The sequence below is a fragment of the Camelina sativa genome, chromosome 4, assembly GCF_030686135.1.
Source record: "Camelina sativa cultivar CO46 ecotype springtype chromosome 4, ASM3068613v1".
NCBI classification, from domain to species: domain Eukaryota; kingdom Viridiplantae; phylum Streptophyta; class Magnoliopsida; order Brassicales; family Brassicaceae; genus Camelina; species Camelina sativa.
The window spans coordinates 4813357-4829212 of NC_141883.1; the positions used below are offsets into that span (position 1 = coordinate 4813357).

Genomic DNA, 15856 nt, shown 5'->3' on the forward strand with positions numbered 1-15856 from the left:
TCAAAATTATTTATACCGCCTTTAGTTATCTAATTACTGAAATTAATTACACAGAGAATGAAGGAAGAGGATGAGTTTCAGCTCAAGAAGAGGTTATTCGAGAAATTCAAGCTAATTTCTCGTCCTTCTTGGAGGTGTATGGTTTTAGAAGATATTGATGTTTTATATATTATTTTAAAAGCGGACAAACTAAGACCATATCCAATGTATATCTCAAATTTTTCCTTTAAAATAGAATAACTCTATAATAGAGCAATAGTTAGTGTAAAAAAATAGAGGTGAGAATAGATTTGCTCTATATATAGAGCAATCTGGAGCAAATATTGTTCTATAATAGGGTTTTGACTCTAAAATAGAGTGGGGTTGGAGAGGCCTTAACACATAATGTCCATGCTCAGCCGCATTTTATTTTATATGTAATCAATGTTTTTTTTCCCAACGTAAAAAAATACTTGTACGTCTTGATTGTGCATCAAAACATGAAGTGTTTTATATATTGTGGGATACAAACTAAATATTTTAAAGTATTCATTCATATTAACAAAAAAATTCAGTCTAACACTTAACTAATCAGTAGTCATTCATTTTAATTGACTGAATACTTATTTAAAAACAAAACAAATAACAAACATTAGATAATTTATAGAAACACAAAATATAAAGTTTTAAATATTTTAATAAATCTAAAATATGTTGAAATTATTATAAAGTTATCTCGCGCGATGCGCGAGTCTACTTCTAGTTAGTTTTATATTCAAAGATATTGATATAGTTTTCTTGTCTATGAAAAAATTGTCACAAGAAACTCTTAGGAACCACAACTAGACCAATAAATCTTATCATGATAAGAAACAAAGGAACATAAGGTTTAGTTTTATTTAGTGCAATCTATGCTGTATTATATTTTGTAATCTCAAGAAAAGAAAAAACACAATTTTAGTGATCAATGATCTAACTATCTCACAAGCACCAATACAAGCTCATTTTTCTTGCTTGTATTGAGTCCAGGAGATTCTTCCATGTCTATATCTTCGATCACCATGCCTTTTGGTAATGTCCAGTCAAACTGATACAACATATTAGCTAGGCCAAACTCCACCATTGTTGTCCCCATGTACATGGGAGGACACATTCTCCTACCACTTCCAAACGGTAACAATTCAAAGTTCTGACCTTTTGAGTCAATCCCACTATTAATAAACCTTTCTGGAAGAAACTCCTCTGGGTCTTTCCAGATATCCGGATCACGGCCGATAGCCCATATATTCACATAAAGCCGTGTCTTGACAGGAATCGTGTAGCCATTGATCTCAAATTCAGACATTACTTCTCTTCGAACCATAAGAGGCGATGGAGGATGTAGCCTCCATGTTTCATTGATCACCATTTTAAGGTAATGGAGCTGATTTATGTCATTCAAGCTGATCACTGACTTGTTACCAATTTGACTTCTGATTTCAGATTGCACCTTCTTCATTACTCGTGGGTTTCTCATAAGTTCTGTCATTGCCCATGTCATTGTTATTGCAGATGTGCCTATGCCCCCAATAAGAACATTTTGTGACACGATCACACCAAAAAAAAAAAAAATCTTAGAACCTTCATTGGTTACAGTTTAAGTTGGATTATAAATCAATCGTATATATAGCTAATTAGTTACCATTAAGATTGCTTTCATATGGTTCCTTGTGAGCTTGCCATATCCAATAACAGTTTCCTCTTTTTTCAACCTCAAGAGCAAGTCAACGAAATCTTCAACTCCTTCTTTGTTTACATATTTATGTAGATCAAACATTTGTTCATAGAATGCATCAAGAATACTCACGCTTCTCTCTCTCTGCCCTTGTAACCCTGTGAACCAGTCGATGATCCAGCCACCATTTGGAAAAAAATCTGAGGCAGAGAAGCTCCCCAGAAACAAAAATGTATCGAGGATTAACTTCTTGAATTTGTCACTATCGAGCACAGTTCCTTGGAAACTCACTCCAAAGGCTGACTTGCATATCACGCTTACCGTTAAAGCAGTAAACTTCTCGCTCAAGTTAACCGGTGTTCCCTTAGAAGCCGATTCAGAGACTAAATCGATCAGTTTCTTGACTTCTTCTTCCTTGATGGGTTGAAAAGAGTGGACTCGTTTAACACTGAAGAGTTCTTGCGCACACATCCTCCTTAGTTCTTTCCAGTAATCACCAAGAGGAGAGAAAGCAATGTCCAGATAATTGTAAGAGAGCGCTCTAGGTCCTAAATAATCATTGGCTTTTGTTTAAACCTATGAACACACAAACAAAACCTAAAATGTTTTGAGTGATAGTCACGGTACCTGCTAAGGTTGGACGGCTACAACAATGGAGGTCCTGGGTTTTCAGAACTTGCTTTGCAGTTTCAGAGGAAGAAACTACCACCGTTGGGATACTTCCAAACTTCAAAAGCATCACAGGACCGTACTTTTGGAGAGTTTCCATAGAGATTGATGTGGTAATTCTCCGAGCTGATGTAAGTTTCCGATGACCGGAAAACCAGGAAGTGACGGTGGTTTCTGTTGATCATGTTGCCGCTGCTTCTTGTGTTTGAAGGCGGCGAGAAGAATACAAGAGAGAAAGAGAAGTGAGAGATGAAGAAGATAGAGAGAAATAGAAATAACTTTGTTTTCTTATTTCTTCAACCTTAAGTTTCTCTTACAAAGACATAGTGTTTATATAGGGATACAATGTTAAAACCCTAAAGTCTAGATCCTTCTACATTTGTCCAGCTGGTGTGAGTTGTCTTCAATATCACATGATCCTAGAAGCTCAAATCTATTTTGTAATGTCACTGTCGGACCTCCTGCAGCTTCTGTTGATTCTCTGTTTCCTCTGTTTTTTTTGTCTTCTGCAACATTTACAAAACCTCTGACTTGTTATGTTCTGTCTTTGTCTTTGTCTTCTTTTGCAGAAGCTGATGGGCTTGAGCTGGACCTGAGTTCTGTTGGGCCTTTATCACAAACAATGTTATTGGAGGCTGTATTGTTTATACTCCCCCGCAAACTTGGAGTAGGTGGCACAACGACTCCAAGTTTGAATCGCAATTCCTCAAAAAGACCCTGCGGAAGTGACTTGGTGAAGACATCAGCAATCTGGTAATCTGCAGAGATGTGATTGACAATGAGATTGCCAAAAGGCACTTGCTCACGAACATAATGATAATGGTTAGCGAAGTGCTTTGTGCGAGCATGAAAACTTGGATTTGCAGTGAGGTACACAGCGGAGAGATTGTCGCAGAACAACTCAGGTGTTTCAAACTGAGGGACACCAAGACTGCGAAGAAGATTCACAAGCCAGGTGATCTCGGAGGTAGCTTCGGACATAGCTCAGTACTCGGCTTCTGTAGAGCTTTTGGAGACCGTGGGTTGTTTGCTAGAAGACCAGGAGATGATGTTATCACCAAGGAATGTACAAAAACCACCAGTGGAACAACTTGTTTTGTTGCAGCCGCTATAGTCACTATCACTAAACACTCTCATCTTGCAGTTTGTGGTGTTGCTGAAATAAATTACCATTGTAGTAGTACCCTTTATGTAGCGAAGCATACGTTTGAGATGTTGTAAATCAGAGACAGTAGGAGCATGCATCTTTTGACACACATAATTGACAGAAAACTGAATATCTGGTCTTGTAAGAGTCAGATATTGCAGTTTGCCAGCAAGACTGCGGAAGTATTTAGGATTCTCAAAGAGTCGATCTTGATGTGGAGCTTTGTTGAGTTGTTGTGGTAGCGGTGTAGCAACAGAAGAACAATTTGACATAGCTGCAGCAATAAGAAGATCTTCCGCATATTTCTGTTGAGAAAGAAACAGGCCACCCGAGTGAAAATGAGCCTGAATCCCGAGAAAATAATGCAGTTGACCGAGATCCTTCATTCGAAAACGTTTGTTGAGCTCTTCAAGAAGGCTGTTGAGGAGGCTAGAGGAATTTCCTGTGATCACCATGTCATCAACATAAAGCAACAGGAAGATAACATCCCCATTTTTAGCACAAATGAAGAGAGAAGGATCAGGAATGCTGCAAAAGAAACCAAATTCAAGCAAAAAATTGCTGAACTTATCAAACCATGCTCTTGGAGCTTGTTTAAGTCCATAGAGTGATTTGTGCAGTAGCCATACATGATCAGGATGTTCTTCATCCACAAAGCTTGCAGGTTGTTTGCAGGTTGTTTCATGTAAACAGTTTCTGTAAGGTCCCCATGGAGAAAAGCATTGTGGACATCCATTTGTTTGAGTTCCCAATTGAGAAGAGTAGCAATGTGGAGAACAGCTCGAAATGTAGGAGTGCGAACAACTGGACTATATGTTTCAAGATAGTCAATGCCTTCTTCTTGATTAAAACCTTGAGCAACGAGTCTAGCTTTGTATTTGTCTAATGAACCATCAGCATGAAGTTTCACTCGGAAAACCCCTTTTGAGCCAAGCACATTCATATAAGATGGAGGAGGAACAAGAGAAAAAGTTCCTGTTTCTTTACAATTTCCCATTTCTTCCCCCATAGCAGCAGTCCAACGTTCGTCCTTGAGAGCCTCGGTGACTGTTTTAGGCATTGGATGAGATACTTTGTGAGAGAGAAGGGCATAGCGTTGATTTGGTTTGCTAATGCCTGATTTTAATCTTGTGATCATCGGATGAGTCGACGCCAGTTGAAGTTCTGCAGTTGATGTTTCAGGTTGATCTGTAGCACCGAATGTGGTCAGCTGAGGTGGTGATGAGAGAACGCTGTTGCCTATAGGAACAAGTTCTAAGCTTGCCGTACACTCAGTACATTCCTTATCACTATCAGCTGAGCAATCGGGTGAACAGTCATTAGACATTGAGAGAGTGGGAGCAGAATCATCTTGAGCTGGAATTGCAGAATCATCTTGAGCTGGAGTTGAGAGAGTGGGAGCAGAGTCTGCAGAATATAAAGGTTCACTTGAATCTTGTTCAGTGACTGAAGTAACTGGAGTGACTGGAGAGAGTTGAGAACCGCTGCAAGAACCTTTGATCCATGCTGTATACAGAGGTGTGGGAACAAAATGTTGTAGAGAAGAGTATGTATCCGCATACGGGAATGAGGCTTCATCAAATATAACATGTCGACTCAAATATACACGACTTGTAGGAGGATGATAGCAACGATATCCCTTGTATTTCTCTGTGTAACCCAGAAAAATACACTTGAGAGACCGTGGATCAAACTTGTTTAATGCATATGGCCCAAGCGTTGGGTAGCAGGCACATCCGAAGGTGCGTAGAGCTGAGTAATCTGGGGCCTTGCTGTGCAAAACTTCATATGGACTATGATCACTATCAAGTGAGGTTGTTGGTAAGAGATTGCAGTGAAAAGTGCCTCCACCCAATAACTTTGAGGTGTCTTACTTTGAAACATAAGAGTAAGACCCATTTCTGTAAGTTGCCTATGTTTACTTTCTGCCAACTCATTTTGTTGTGGTGTGTGTGGACAGGAGATATAGTGTTGTATACCAGAATCTTGCAAGTGATTCAAGAACCTTTGACTTATGAATTCACCTCCACCATCAGACTGAAATATGCCAATTTTGTTTTGAAGAAGATTTTCAACAAGAAGCTGATACTTGATGAATATAGAGCAGAAATCTGACTTTCTCTTAAGACGATAAAACCAACAATATCTTGAAAAGTTGTCAATAAAGACTACATAGAACCTGAATCCCTAAATGGAAGAGACAGGAGAAGGACCCCAGAGATCACAATGAACTCTCTCTAAGGGTCTAGATGCATGAAAATCATAAGAAACAAACGGCAATTTCGAACTCTTCCCTAACCGACACGATTCACACATGTTGGTGGTACTTTTATTGATTTGAATCGCCTTAGTCGCATAAAGAAGTTGGATAACTTGAGTGTTAAGATGTCCCAATCTTCGATGCCAGACTTCATCAGAGGTTTTGATTTGTCTGGTAGAGTAGAACGTCTTAAACTTTCCATCCTCCAATTTGTAAAGACCATCATTTTCCTTTCCCTTTGTCAGAACATGCCTTGTTTGCTTGTCCTTAATAAGAACATCATCAGAATCAAACGTGACTGCACAAGGATAGTCCTTAGTCAATTTTGAAACTGAAAGCAAAGATTTCACTATTGCAGGACAAACCAACACATCTTTTAATGGGAGATTACCTGAAGTAGAAGGTAGATTTGCTGAACCGATGTGAGTTATAGGGAGAAAATTACCATCACCTGCCATGACTGTATCTGTTCTGGTGTAAGGCTGAGCTTTCTGCAAACGTTGAGTGGTGTTGGTAATATGAGCTGTTGCACCGGAATCTGGATACCAAGCACCATCGTCAATTACATCGGTGATATGAAGAGCAGAGAAAGCTGCAGCTGCAACCTCCGGTTTCTGATACTCTTCATCAAAGTGGTACCAACAATCTAGAGCATTATGTCCTCGTTTGCTACAGATCTGACAGACTGGTAACTCAGGTTTAGTGGAACCGTGAGAAGAGCTTGGAAACTGAGAAGAGACTGAAAACTGAGGAGATCTTGAGAATTGTTGGTGGAAGCCACGTCCTCTGGTTGAGAAACCGTTTCCACGTCCTCTTCCTCTGCTACCACGTCCTCTGCCTGAGAAGTTGGACGACCGCATGGTGTGAAAGGCAAGGTGTGGAGTGACATCAGACGAGTTGGAGTAGCCTTGGAGTCGATCCTCATAACCAGTTAGTCGGGAGATCACATTTTCATAAGTTGGTTGAGGACTTCGATCCATTGAGTCTTCGATGACAGTGATTATTGGCTCATAATCACGACTTAGGCCTCTTAAAGCAGCAAAAATCTTCATCTTCTCACTAACAGGATCACCAATGGAAGCTAACTGATCGCAAATGTCTTTAATGCTCCGAAGATAGTCAGACATATTCTTGTCCAACTTTTCAGAGTTTTGCAGGTGACGTTGCAGTTCGAACAGTCTGGAAGAAGAGGTGCGATTGAAGTGAGAAATTAAAGTATCCCAGATCTCTTGAGCAGTTGCAGCGCCAACGACTAGACGAAGAACATTCTCAGTCATTGAGCCAAGCAGCCATGCCTTAACGACTTGGTCAGACCTGGACCAACTCTCAAAGTCCAGATTGAGAACATCTTCAACCTTCCCTTCTTTGTTGCGAATAGGTATAGTCTTCTCCGGTGATTTGAGGGCGCCATTAACAAAGCCAAGTAGATCTTGAGTTTGGAGAAAAGATTCGAACTGAGATTTCCAGATAATATAGTTTTGCTCAGTGAGCTTTAGAGTAACACAATTTGAGATGTGTAGTGAAGGAGTAGAGTAGAGGTCCATGTTTCTATCCATGGCTCTGATACCATGAAGAAGATAGAGAGAAATAGAAATAACTTTGTTTTCTTATTTCTTCAACCTTAAGTTTCTCTTACAAAGACATAGTGTTTATATAGGGATACAATGTTAAAACCCTAAAGTCTAGATCCTTCTACACTTGTCCAGCTGGTGTGAGTTGTCTTCAATATCACATAATCCTAGAAGCTCAAACCTATTTTGTAATGTCACTGTCGGACCTCCTGCAGCTTTTGTTGATTCTCTGTTTCCTCTGTTTTTTTTGTCTTCCGCAACATTTACCAAACCTCTGACTTGTTTTGTTCTGTCTTTGTCTTTGTCTTCTTTTGCAGAAGCTGATGGGCTTGAGCTGGACCTGAGTTCTGTTGGGCCTTTATCACAAACAATGTTATTGGAGGCTGTATTGTTTATAAGAGAAACAAAATCGTAGCCATATCTAATTATATGGCTGATGAACAGCTATACAGTTAAGGTGATTTCTATCTTCTCTTATTATGGTAGCAATGAGCTTACGGATTAAGGGCTTGACGCTACTAGTATTATAGATTATTGAATAGTCTTCGTCTACGGGAAAAAATGGTTTAGCTTAATTTTGGTCACGAAAATTTGAAGAAGCGTATGTCCTTTTAACTCTATTCCTCCTCCCTTTGTTAATTTGCTTATGCAAAAACTATTCCATACCGTTTCATCTGGTTTTATTAATGAAAAGGATTCGAGTTTGAAAGTAAAAATCAGAGAAGAAAAAACGACAAAGTTGAGACATCAAAAGGATAAAGGCATAGAACTACATCAAGGTAATGGGACGCTTAGGATAAGAAGTCTTGCAACTAGATAATTTGGAGACTAAGACCTTCTCCATCGGAGGTTGTAAGAGGGGTTTTAAGGAAAAGTAAGAAAAAAAATAAATCAGAAAGAAAAAAAGAAAGAAGAGCTCCTCTTATATAGTATACTCGTTTTCATATAATGAAAAAGGCGCTGATGTGTCAGCGCGTGGTTGGATAAAGAGTTTTATTGAGAACAAAAAAAAAATTTTGGCCCGATCGTGTTCTTTCTCTTCCTCTCTCTCTTTCGCTCTCTATTGTGAACCTCTCAATCCGAGGAGATTGAATCGGTCGGAATCGTTGGAGATAGAATCGGACGAGATTGGAATTAGAGAGTTCTTAAGGCTCTTATGTGTTCAGGGTTTAGGATTTCTTCTGATCAAGGGTTTTGAAACAGCGATTAGTTGTAACCAGTTTCGTTTCTGAAATCTGAGAGTTCTTGAGGCTCTTATCTGTTGGGATTACAGTGTGATACGAGATTTTCGTAATCTGGCTTCGACTATGTGTATATATATCTTAATCATTCAGTTTTAGGTGGAAGGTGTTTATGCAGAACTCGTTTAGATCACCTTTAGCTTACTGCAGATTGATCTTGTTTCGCAATGGTTGATTACTAAGTGAACCTTGTTTAGTTTCGAAAACCACCAGCTAGATTGATTGCTTCTTCTTGTTTAGTCTAAAACCTTGTTATAATTGGATTTTTAGTTTGGTGCTGCTAAAAGGTCTGGAATGAATTTGTGATGATGCTAGGGGAAATGGGGAGAGAGAAGAGTCCTGGCTTGAAGATTCTCTGGGAAATGGGGAGAGAGAAGAGTCCTGGCTTGAAGAGTCCTGGCTTGAAGAGTCCTGGTATTTTGAAGGAAATGCAATCAGTGGATAAGATTCAGCCTGATATCGCCACTGTGGTTACAATAACTTCCATGTGCGGTGATTTATGTTTGTCACGAGAGGGAAGAGCAGTTCATGGTTATACGGTTCGCAGGGAGATGCAACCCAGAGCATTAGAGGTAATAAACAGCATTATTGATATGTATGGTAAATGTGGCTTAACAAGTCAGGCTAATTCAGTAATAAACATGTACATCGGTTGCAGGGACTTAACTACAGCATTCCTGCTATTAGAGACGATATCTGATACAAGGGATCTCACATCTTGGAACTCTGTTATCTATGGTTGTGCATCAAGTGGTCACCATTTAGATTCATTAAGAGCTTTCAAGCAATGAGTCGTGAAGGGAAAATTTGTCATGACTTGATTACTCTTCTGGGTACTGTATCGGCTAGTGGAAACCTCGGACTGATCTTACAAGGAAGGTGCTTTCATGGTCTAGCTATTAAAAGTCTGAGAGAACCTGACACCCAACTGCAGAACACACTGATCACCATGTATGGTAGATGTAAAGACATTGAGAGTGCAGTCAAGGTCTTTGGCTTGATCTTTGACCATAACTTGTGTTCCTGGATACTAAACCCGGATTATTGAGAATGTTTAACCAGAATCAACAACTTTAGTTTTTTTTCTTTCTTCTTTTACAATATGTTGTAAATTTCTTGTAAATGTTATGTAGTAGAATACTAAATTACATTGATTTTTTCCTCATATAAATGTAATCATTGATATTCTATACTACTTCTATTCTATTTAAAAATTTTAAATTTCAAAAAACAATATTTTCAAAAATAAGAGACCCAAAATTAGAACCTAGCATTGGAGAAGAAAACTTTAACTAAGAGATCATGAGTTCTTATATTCAAAACAATACACAATTAATTCATAAAAAAATCAAACAGTGTTTAACAACCCACTTATAAGAACTCACCGATAATACATATCTTCCAAAGATAGTTATATTCACAACCACATACTGTACTTCCGATAATTAAAAAATTCTCAAGTTCTGACTTGTATACGCTAGCTAGGAAGACAAATCTTTTAAAAATCACATATTATCGACTAGAATTAAATGATCTACGAAAATAACATGTATATCAAAGATCAAATAGATATGTAGTGGACCAAATACGTATATAGTTTGTACATACATATATGTCGTGGATCAAGATTTTTTAACCATATAATTTACAAGTAATTACCGTTCCGATGCCGACTAAGCGTGAGAAAAGTCATGTCTGTCGTTCATCTTCGCCGTTGTTATCTTTTTATTTGTTGAAGAACAAACGGAAGCCGTTGTCGGGATCCAACACCAACTGGCAACAATGTTACACCGTGTTCTCCTTCATTCAAACTAAGACAAATTCTTATTTTTAATCTTCAACTATTTCGATTGAGCATCTCGGATGTAGATATGGGATATTGTTAGGAAAAAATAGTAAAATTAAATATTGAGTTGAGGCAGATATATAAAGAGGAGAATGTAAACAAAATGAAGTAAAAAGCAAAAACACTACTGAAATTTGGAGAAAGAAATTTGGTGAATAATTGCCCACATGAGATGAGGGTATAATCATCCATTTACATGAAAATGGTAATTCTTAGATGTCAAGAAAAAAAGAAGATGTAAAAAAAAATGGTAATTCTTGAAAGTAGTAAGTTTACTTTAAGGATGAAACACCATGGCATTCTTCCTAATTGTATTGCTTGTTTGGTCCATCAAATTGTCATTGTGTGTCCCGACTATAATCCATACGATAGTGGTCCATCAATTGACCATCCTATCTCCTCTACGTTATTGACAGCCATCGTTGTCTTAGTTAAGTCTTAGCTGGTGATCCGGGTTGATAGTAATGCAAAATCTTATCAAGTCACTTCATTTACAACCAATAATGTCTTCTTCACGAAAAACTGGATTAAAAAAAAAAAGGACATGACTTTAAGTGAAAAATACTAGAAGAAGAGTTCAAATCTGATTTTCCGAATATAAAATTTAGAAAAATATAGATAAATATATTACGAAAATAAGATAAAATACATAAACGTTGATGCATTTTAAAAAAAATATATTATTAGTAAATTATAGTTATTTTTAAAAATATATATAATGTATAAATATACTTTGATATTTGATGAAAATGATTTATTTTATTATTAGTTTCTAAAGTTCTATAAAATGTTAAAGTTGTAGTGAGCTAAAAAAAATCATTATATCCTACTTATATATATAATATAAATTTTCTCTATACATATATCAAGGCTTTTGATTCAGTACAATGGTCTTTTATCCTCAACATTTTTATTGCGTTGAACTTTTTCCCTTAGTTCGCTCACTAGATTCATCTCTGCTTCTCTACTGCATCATTCTCTGTATAAGTGAATGGACAATTGACAGGTTTCTTCAGAAGCAAGCGAGGGCTGCGTTAGGGTTGTTCTCTCTCACCATATCATTTTGTCATGTGCATGAACGTTTTGTCAAAGATGTTGGATAGGACTGCAGTGAACAGAGAGTTTGGTTTTCATCAGAAATGTAAAAATCTGCAGCTCACTCATCTATGTTTTGCTGATGACATCATGGTGTTTTCGGATGGCAAAGCTAGTTCTCTGGATCAGTTCTTGGGAATCTTTAATGAGTTTGCTGCAATCTCAGGGTTGCAGATAAGTTTGGAGAAATCCACTCTTTTTTTGGCGGGTGTTGGAGGCTCAGCTCGTGAAGAGATCCTACAGAGGTTTCCTTTTGAAGCGGGAACTTTACCTGTCCGATATTTGGGGTTACCTCTCTTAACCAAGCAAATGTCTTTAGATGATTGCCTCCCTCTGCTTGAAAAGATACATTCTCGTATAATAGTTTGGAAGAATCAGTTTCTCTCATATGCAGGCCAACTGTAACTACTCAGCTTTTTCATATCTAGCTTGACAAATTTTTGGATTTCAGCTTTCCGTTTACCTAGTGTGTGTATTATAGAGATTGAACGGATTTGCTCTGCTTTCCTCTGGTCTTGGCCTGATTTGAATACCAACAAGGCAAAAATTGTTTGGCGTGATGTGTGTAGACCTAAAGCTGAAGGCGGTTTGGGCCTAAAATCGATTTTGGAAGCTAATAAAGTCAGTTGTTTCAAGCTTGTAACATCCGCGAACCGGAATTCCGGTTTGGTATGTGCATCGATAGATGCAAGTGTGGTGTCGATTGATGCAAGGTCGGTTTTATCGAACGAGTTTAAGTTAAATGTTGCGTTTTGGAGTTAGTAAAACCCTGAAAACGTGTATGAAAAGAGGAACTCGAGGGTTTGGCCGACTTTGGCTGTTTTTTGGAGAAAAAGAAAGTGATAAAGAAGTTCTTAAGTGTTCTTGAGAGTTTTGAGAGATTTATGGCTGTTCCTGTGGAGATCTGTAGTTGGGATCGTTGTAGGAGCTTGCTAGGAGTGTAGATCTGCTTGTTCGGGTGTCAGAATCTTCTTGGAAAAGGTGAGTGCATAACCATGGCTTATCTAAGCTTGAAATTCTCTGATCTTTCTTGTTTTTGTGTTATGTGGTTGATTTCTTGGCTTGCTAGATTGTTTGTGTGTCACTTGAGGCTTTGGGAAGCTTCTTGGTGGCTTTGGATTGTGTTTTGGGAACAGAGATCTGGCGAGGAGCTTCGGGGAAGAAGATGCTCGGCATGTGCGTCGATCGATGTACTTTGCATGTCGATCGATGCAATGCGAGGACGGCGCGATTTAACCTAGGAGCATCGGTCGATGCTATGTGGAGGCATCGATCGATGCAATTAGGGATTTCGTGCAATGTCAAAGATGCATAGGTCGATGCAGTGTTGGTGTCGGTCGATGCAGGTGAACCTTGCGTCGGTCGATGCAAGCTTGTGTCGGTCGATGCAGGTGAACCTTGCGTCGGTCGATGCAAGCTTGTGTCGGTCGATGCAAGCTTGTGTCGGTCGATGCAAGCTTGTGTCGGTCGATGCAAGCTTGTGTCGGTCGATGTAACCTCAGTTGGTGTCGGTCGATGCATCTGTCCTGGTTTGTTGTTTGGTTATTGATTTTTGGATGATGGATAGAGATATCTCAATTTCTTGTGTGTATATCTCAGTAGATGGGAGGATTACCTCACTGAGTGTTTATAAAATACTCACGCATCTCATATGTGTTGTGGTGCAGGTAAAGGCAAAGTGTGATCGTGGAATCAAGACGATGAAGAGGAGGATGTTCTAGTGGCTCGTTGATGTGTTGTTTGGCTTCTGTTAGGTTGCTAGAGTTGATTTAGTAGAACATTGCTGGTTTTATGCTTTATGACTTGGTTGAATTATTATTGTTATTGGTTTAATAATTATTGATTATTGGTTATTGATTATTGGTATCTGATCAAAGGTCAATTAATAACCTAATGTGTACTCCACCACGATCTAGTGGTATCGTTGTAACACTTCAGGGTCGAATCCACAGAGACCAAGCGATGCACTATGAAATTGTATAGATTCGAATATAGCTAAAGCAAAAAGATAAAATTTGTGTTTTAAGCAACTAACAAAAATCGGAAAGTAAATAAACTGTTTTGGTTCAAGAAAGGAAAGTATTGGGCGTTGGGGATCATTGGGGGATTCGATTCTCGGATCTAGGTAATTAGATGGGGTTGCATTAGATACTGTTCTAGAACTCAAATTACTGTTGTAAAGCTAACCTACTTTCGCAGCGTTAACTGTCTATGCAATGTATTCACTAAACCCTAAACCGTCGTTTGGATCTAGCAAACCAAGCAAGCAATAACTAGTTCAAGTTTGATTAGTTCACAAGGTGCCACAACTTCAACTTCCCTTGGCTAAAGTCCACCTTGCTCACATATTTTCTTTTCCAGCAACTCAACAACACTTTTGGTGCCACGATGAATTAAACCTAAAATCAGAAACTAGGTAGCTAATCTAGTTTAAGCATTAAGAACAACAATAGATGAAGAACAAAATAGATCAATCCCAAATCTAACAACCTAAGTTTAGAAAATCATAAACCCCTTTGAAGCCCAAAACCCAATAGTGAAACTACTCAGACATGGAGATAAAAGAACAGCAAATCAAAGTGAAGAAAACATAATTGAATTGCAAAGAGAAATAAGAAATAGGGTTTAGAAATCTTCTCCAAAGTGTCAAGAAGGATTAGAGATCTTCTCCCCCAGCTCTCAATACAAATAGTCTCAGAAAATAAAGCTTATGTCTCTGGAGGCCGAGCCTCAAACTTAAATATCAAAATAAAACCCTAAAAGTCAGTTTAAAACAAAAAAGGAAAAGTTGCTTCGGGTACGGGACTGGTCGATCCCGAATGTAGATCAGCCGATCCTGGATGCTTTTCTCTGTTTGCTCCATCTGCTTGCTAGTCCGATCAGTCTTCACCAAATTGGCTTCAGATGCTTGTCTTCATCCCCAAAACACTCAGTTTCCTTCCAAAGTAGCCTAGAACCTGTACAGACTCACAAAGCACTAAAAAGACTCTAAAAGCACACTTTGACTCAATAAAAGACTCAAAACAAATGTTAAAACTATGGTTAAAATCTACAAAAAAATACAGACACATCAGTATTTGTTGGTTATTTTCCGCTGTTTGGTTTGATTGTGGTTAGGCGGATAGTGGATATGTGACCACTAGTCAATTTATTATTATTATAAAAAAAATGGGTCAGTCGTTTCAAAGCTGATTTGGCGTATCGTCTCTGCTAGTTCTCTTTGGGTGGATTGGATAAAACGTGAGCTTTTAAGAGACGAGTATTTTTGGTATGTTAAGGGGAATACAACCTCATGTTCATAGCTGTGGAGGAAACTCCTTAAATATCGGCTGCAGCTAGAGACTTCTTGCGCAAGGAAGTGCGGAGCGTAAAAACACTTCGAAGTTGATAATTGGTGTCCCCTAGGTCCTCTCAATGTTTCTTTAGGGGATTTTGGGTTTATAGCCCTCGGAATACGTCGTTCTGCTATGGTAGTTGAGGCTCTTTATCATAGGCAGTGCCGACACCGTTTGCTTATATTAAATCAGATTGAGGACGAACTGGATAGAGTTCGGGCTAAGCAGCATGGTGATGAGGCTGATGTTTCTCTTTGGCGAGGATTGAGTGATAAGTTTCGTCCTTATTTCATTACCAAAGAGACATGGTCTCAAATTCGTTGTCGAGGGCCTCCACAGCAATGGTCTAAAGCGGTTTGGTTCTCCAACTTAACCCCAAAGTATGCTTTCCTCACTTGGTTGGCTGCTCTTAATCGTTTAACCATGGGTGATTGTATTCTGGCTGGACTGGGGTGGTCTCTACACGGTGTGTTCTTTGCTCTGATCCGTGGGAGACATGGGATCATTTGTTCTTCTCTTGCTCGTACTCTTCCAATGTATGGGCGAATCTAGCAGGTCCACTATTGCAGATGCACTTTAGGCTGCATTTTGGTGATATCTTATCCCTCCTGTCTGGTACTGTTCTCCCTCCAGTCACTCGTTTCATACTCAAGTATGTTTTTCAAACCACCGTTCACTGTCTCTCGGGTGAATGCAATGGTCGTCGTCATGGGGAGGCTCCTAAGCCTAATGGTCACCTTGTCAAGCTGCTTGATCGAGTCATCCGTAATCGATTGTCAAGTCTCACTGTAGGAGATTCACGACCAAAGGATGTTTTTGGCGTTTGGTTAGCTACACGCTACTAATCACTTGGTTACCTCTGTTTTTGATTTCAAACTCTTTTCAGATTTTGAAGTTGTAAATATTGTCAAGGCAGAACTTTTTTTTTGCTTGAATAAATTTAACCTTCATTCAAAAAAAAAAAAAAAGAGAGGGTTTTTTTGTTTATGTGGCAATCTC

General features: G+C 38.7%; 1 protein-coding gene, 1 long non-coding RNA gene and 1 pseudogene across 2 annotated transcripts; 1 reads left to right on the forward strand and 2 right to left on the reverse strand.

Moving 5' to 3' along the window:
• Positions 1-943: 943 nt before the first annotated feature.
• On the reverse strand, positions 944-2447 carry LOC147945395 (cytochrome P450 71B36-like; annotated as a pseudogene).
• Positions 2448-9177: 6730 nt separating this feature from the next.
• Positions 9178-10737, reverse strand: LOC147945396 (uncharacterized). The gene is made up of 2 exons (XR_015596114.1): positions 10241-10737; positions 9178-9604 (listed from the first exon to the last, which is right to left on the reverse strand). It is a non-coding gene; the product is annotated as an uncharacterized LOC147945396 (long non-coding RNA).
• A 782-nt stretch (positions 10738-11519) lies between these two features.
• Positions 11520-15702, forward strand: LOC147945397 (uncharacterized). Its single transcript, XM_087509229.1, has 5 exons — positions 11520-11877; positions 11974-12191; positions 12592-12712; positions 14949-15380; positions 15491-15702. The coding sequence occupies exons 1-5, from the start codon at positions 11520-11522 to the stop codon at positions 15700-15702; spliced, it is 1341 nt and encodes a 446-aa protein (XP_087365355.1).
• Positions 15703-15856: the final 154 nt, after the last annotated feature.

What these genes read in the sequence shown, in the direction of transcription:
- LOC147945397 (XM_087509229.1), top strand. Translation starts at nt 11,520, where the DNA reads ATGTTGGATAGGACTGCAGTGAACAGAGAGTTTGGTTTTCATCAGAAA. An exon ending in CGGCATGTGCGTCGATCGAT is followed by an intron (nt 12,713 to 14,948) that starts GTACTTTGCATG and finishes ATGTTTCTTTAG; the next exon opens with GGGATTTTGGGTTTATAGCC. An exon ending in CATTTGTTCTTCTCTTGCTC is followed by an intron (nt 15,381 to 15,490) that starts GTACTCTTCCAA and finishes TTCTCCCTCCAG; the next exon opens with TCACTCGTTTCATACTCAAG.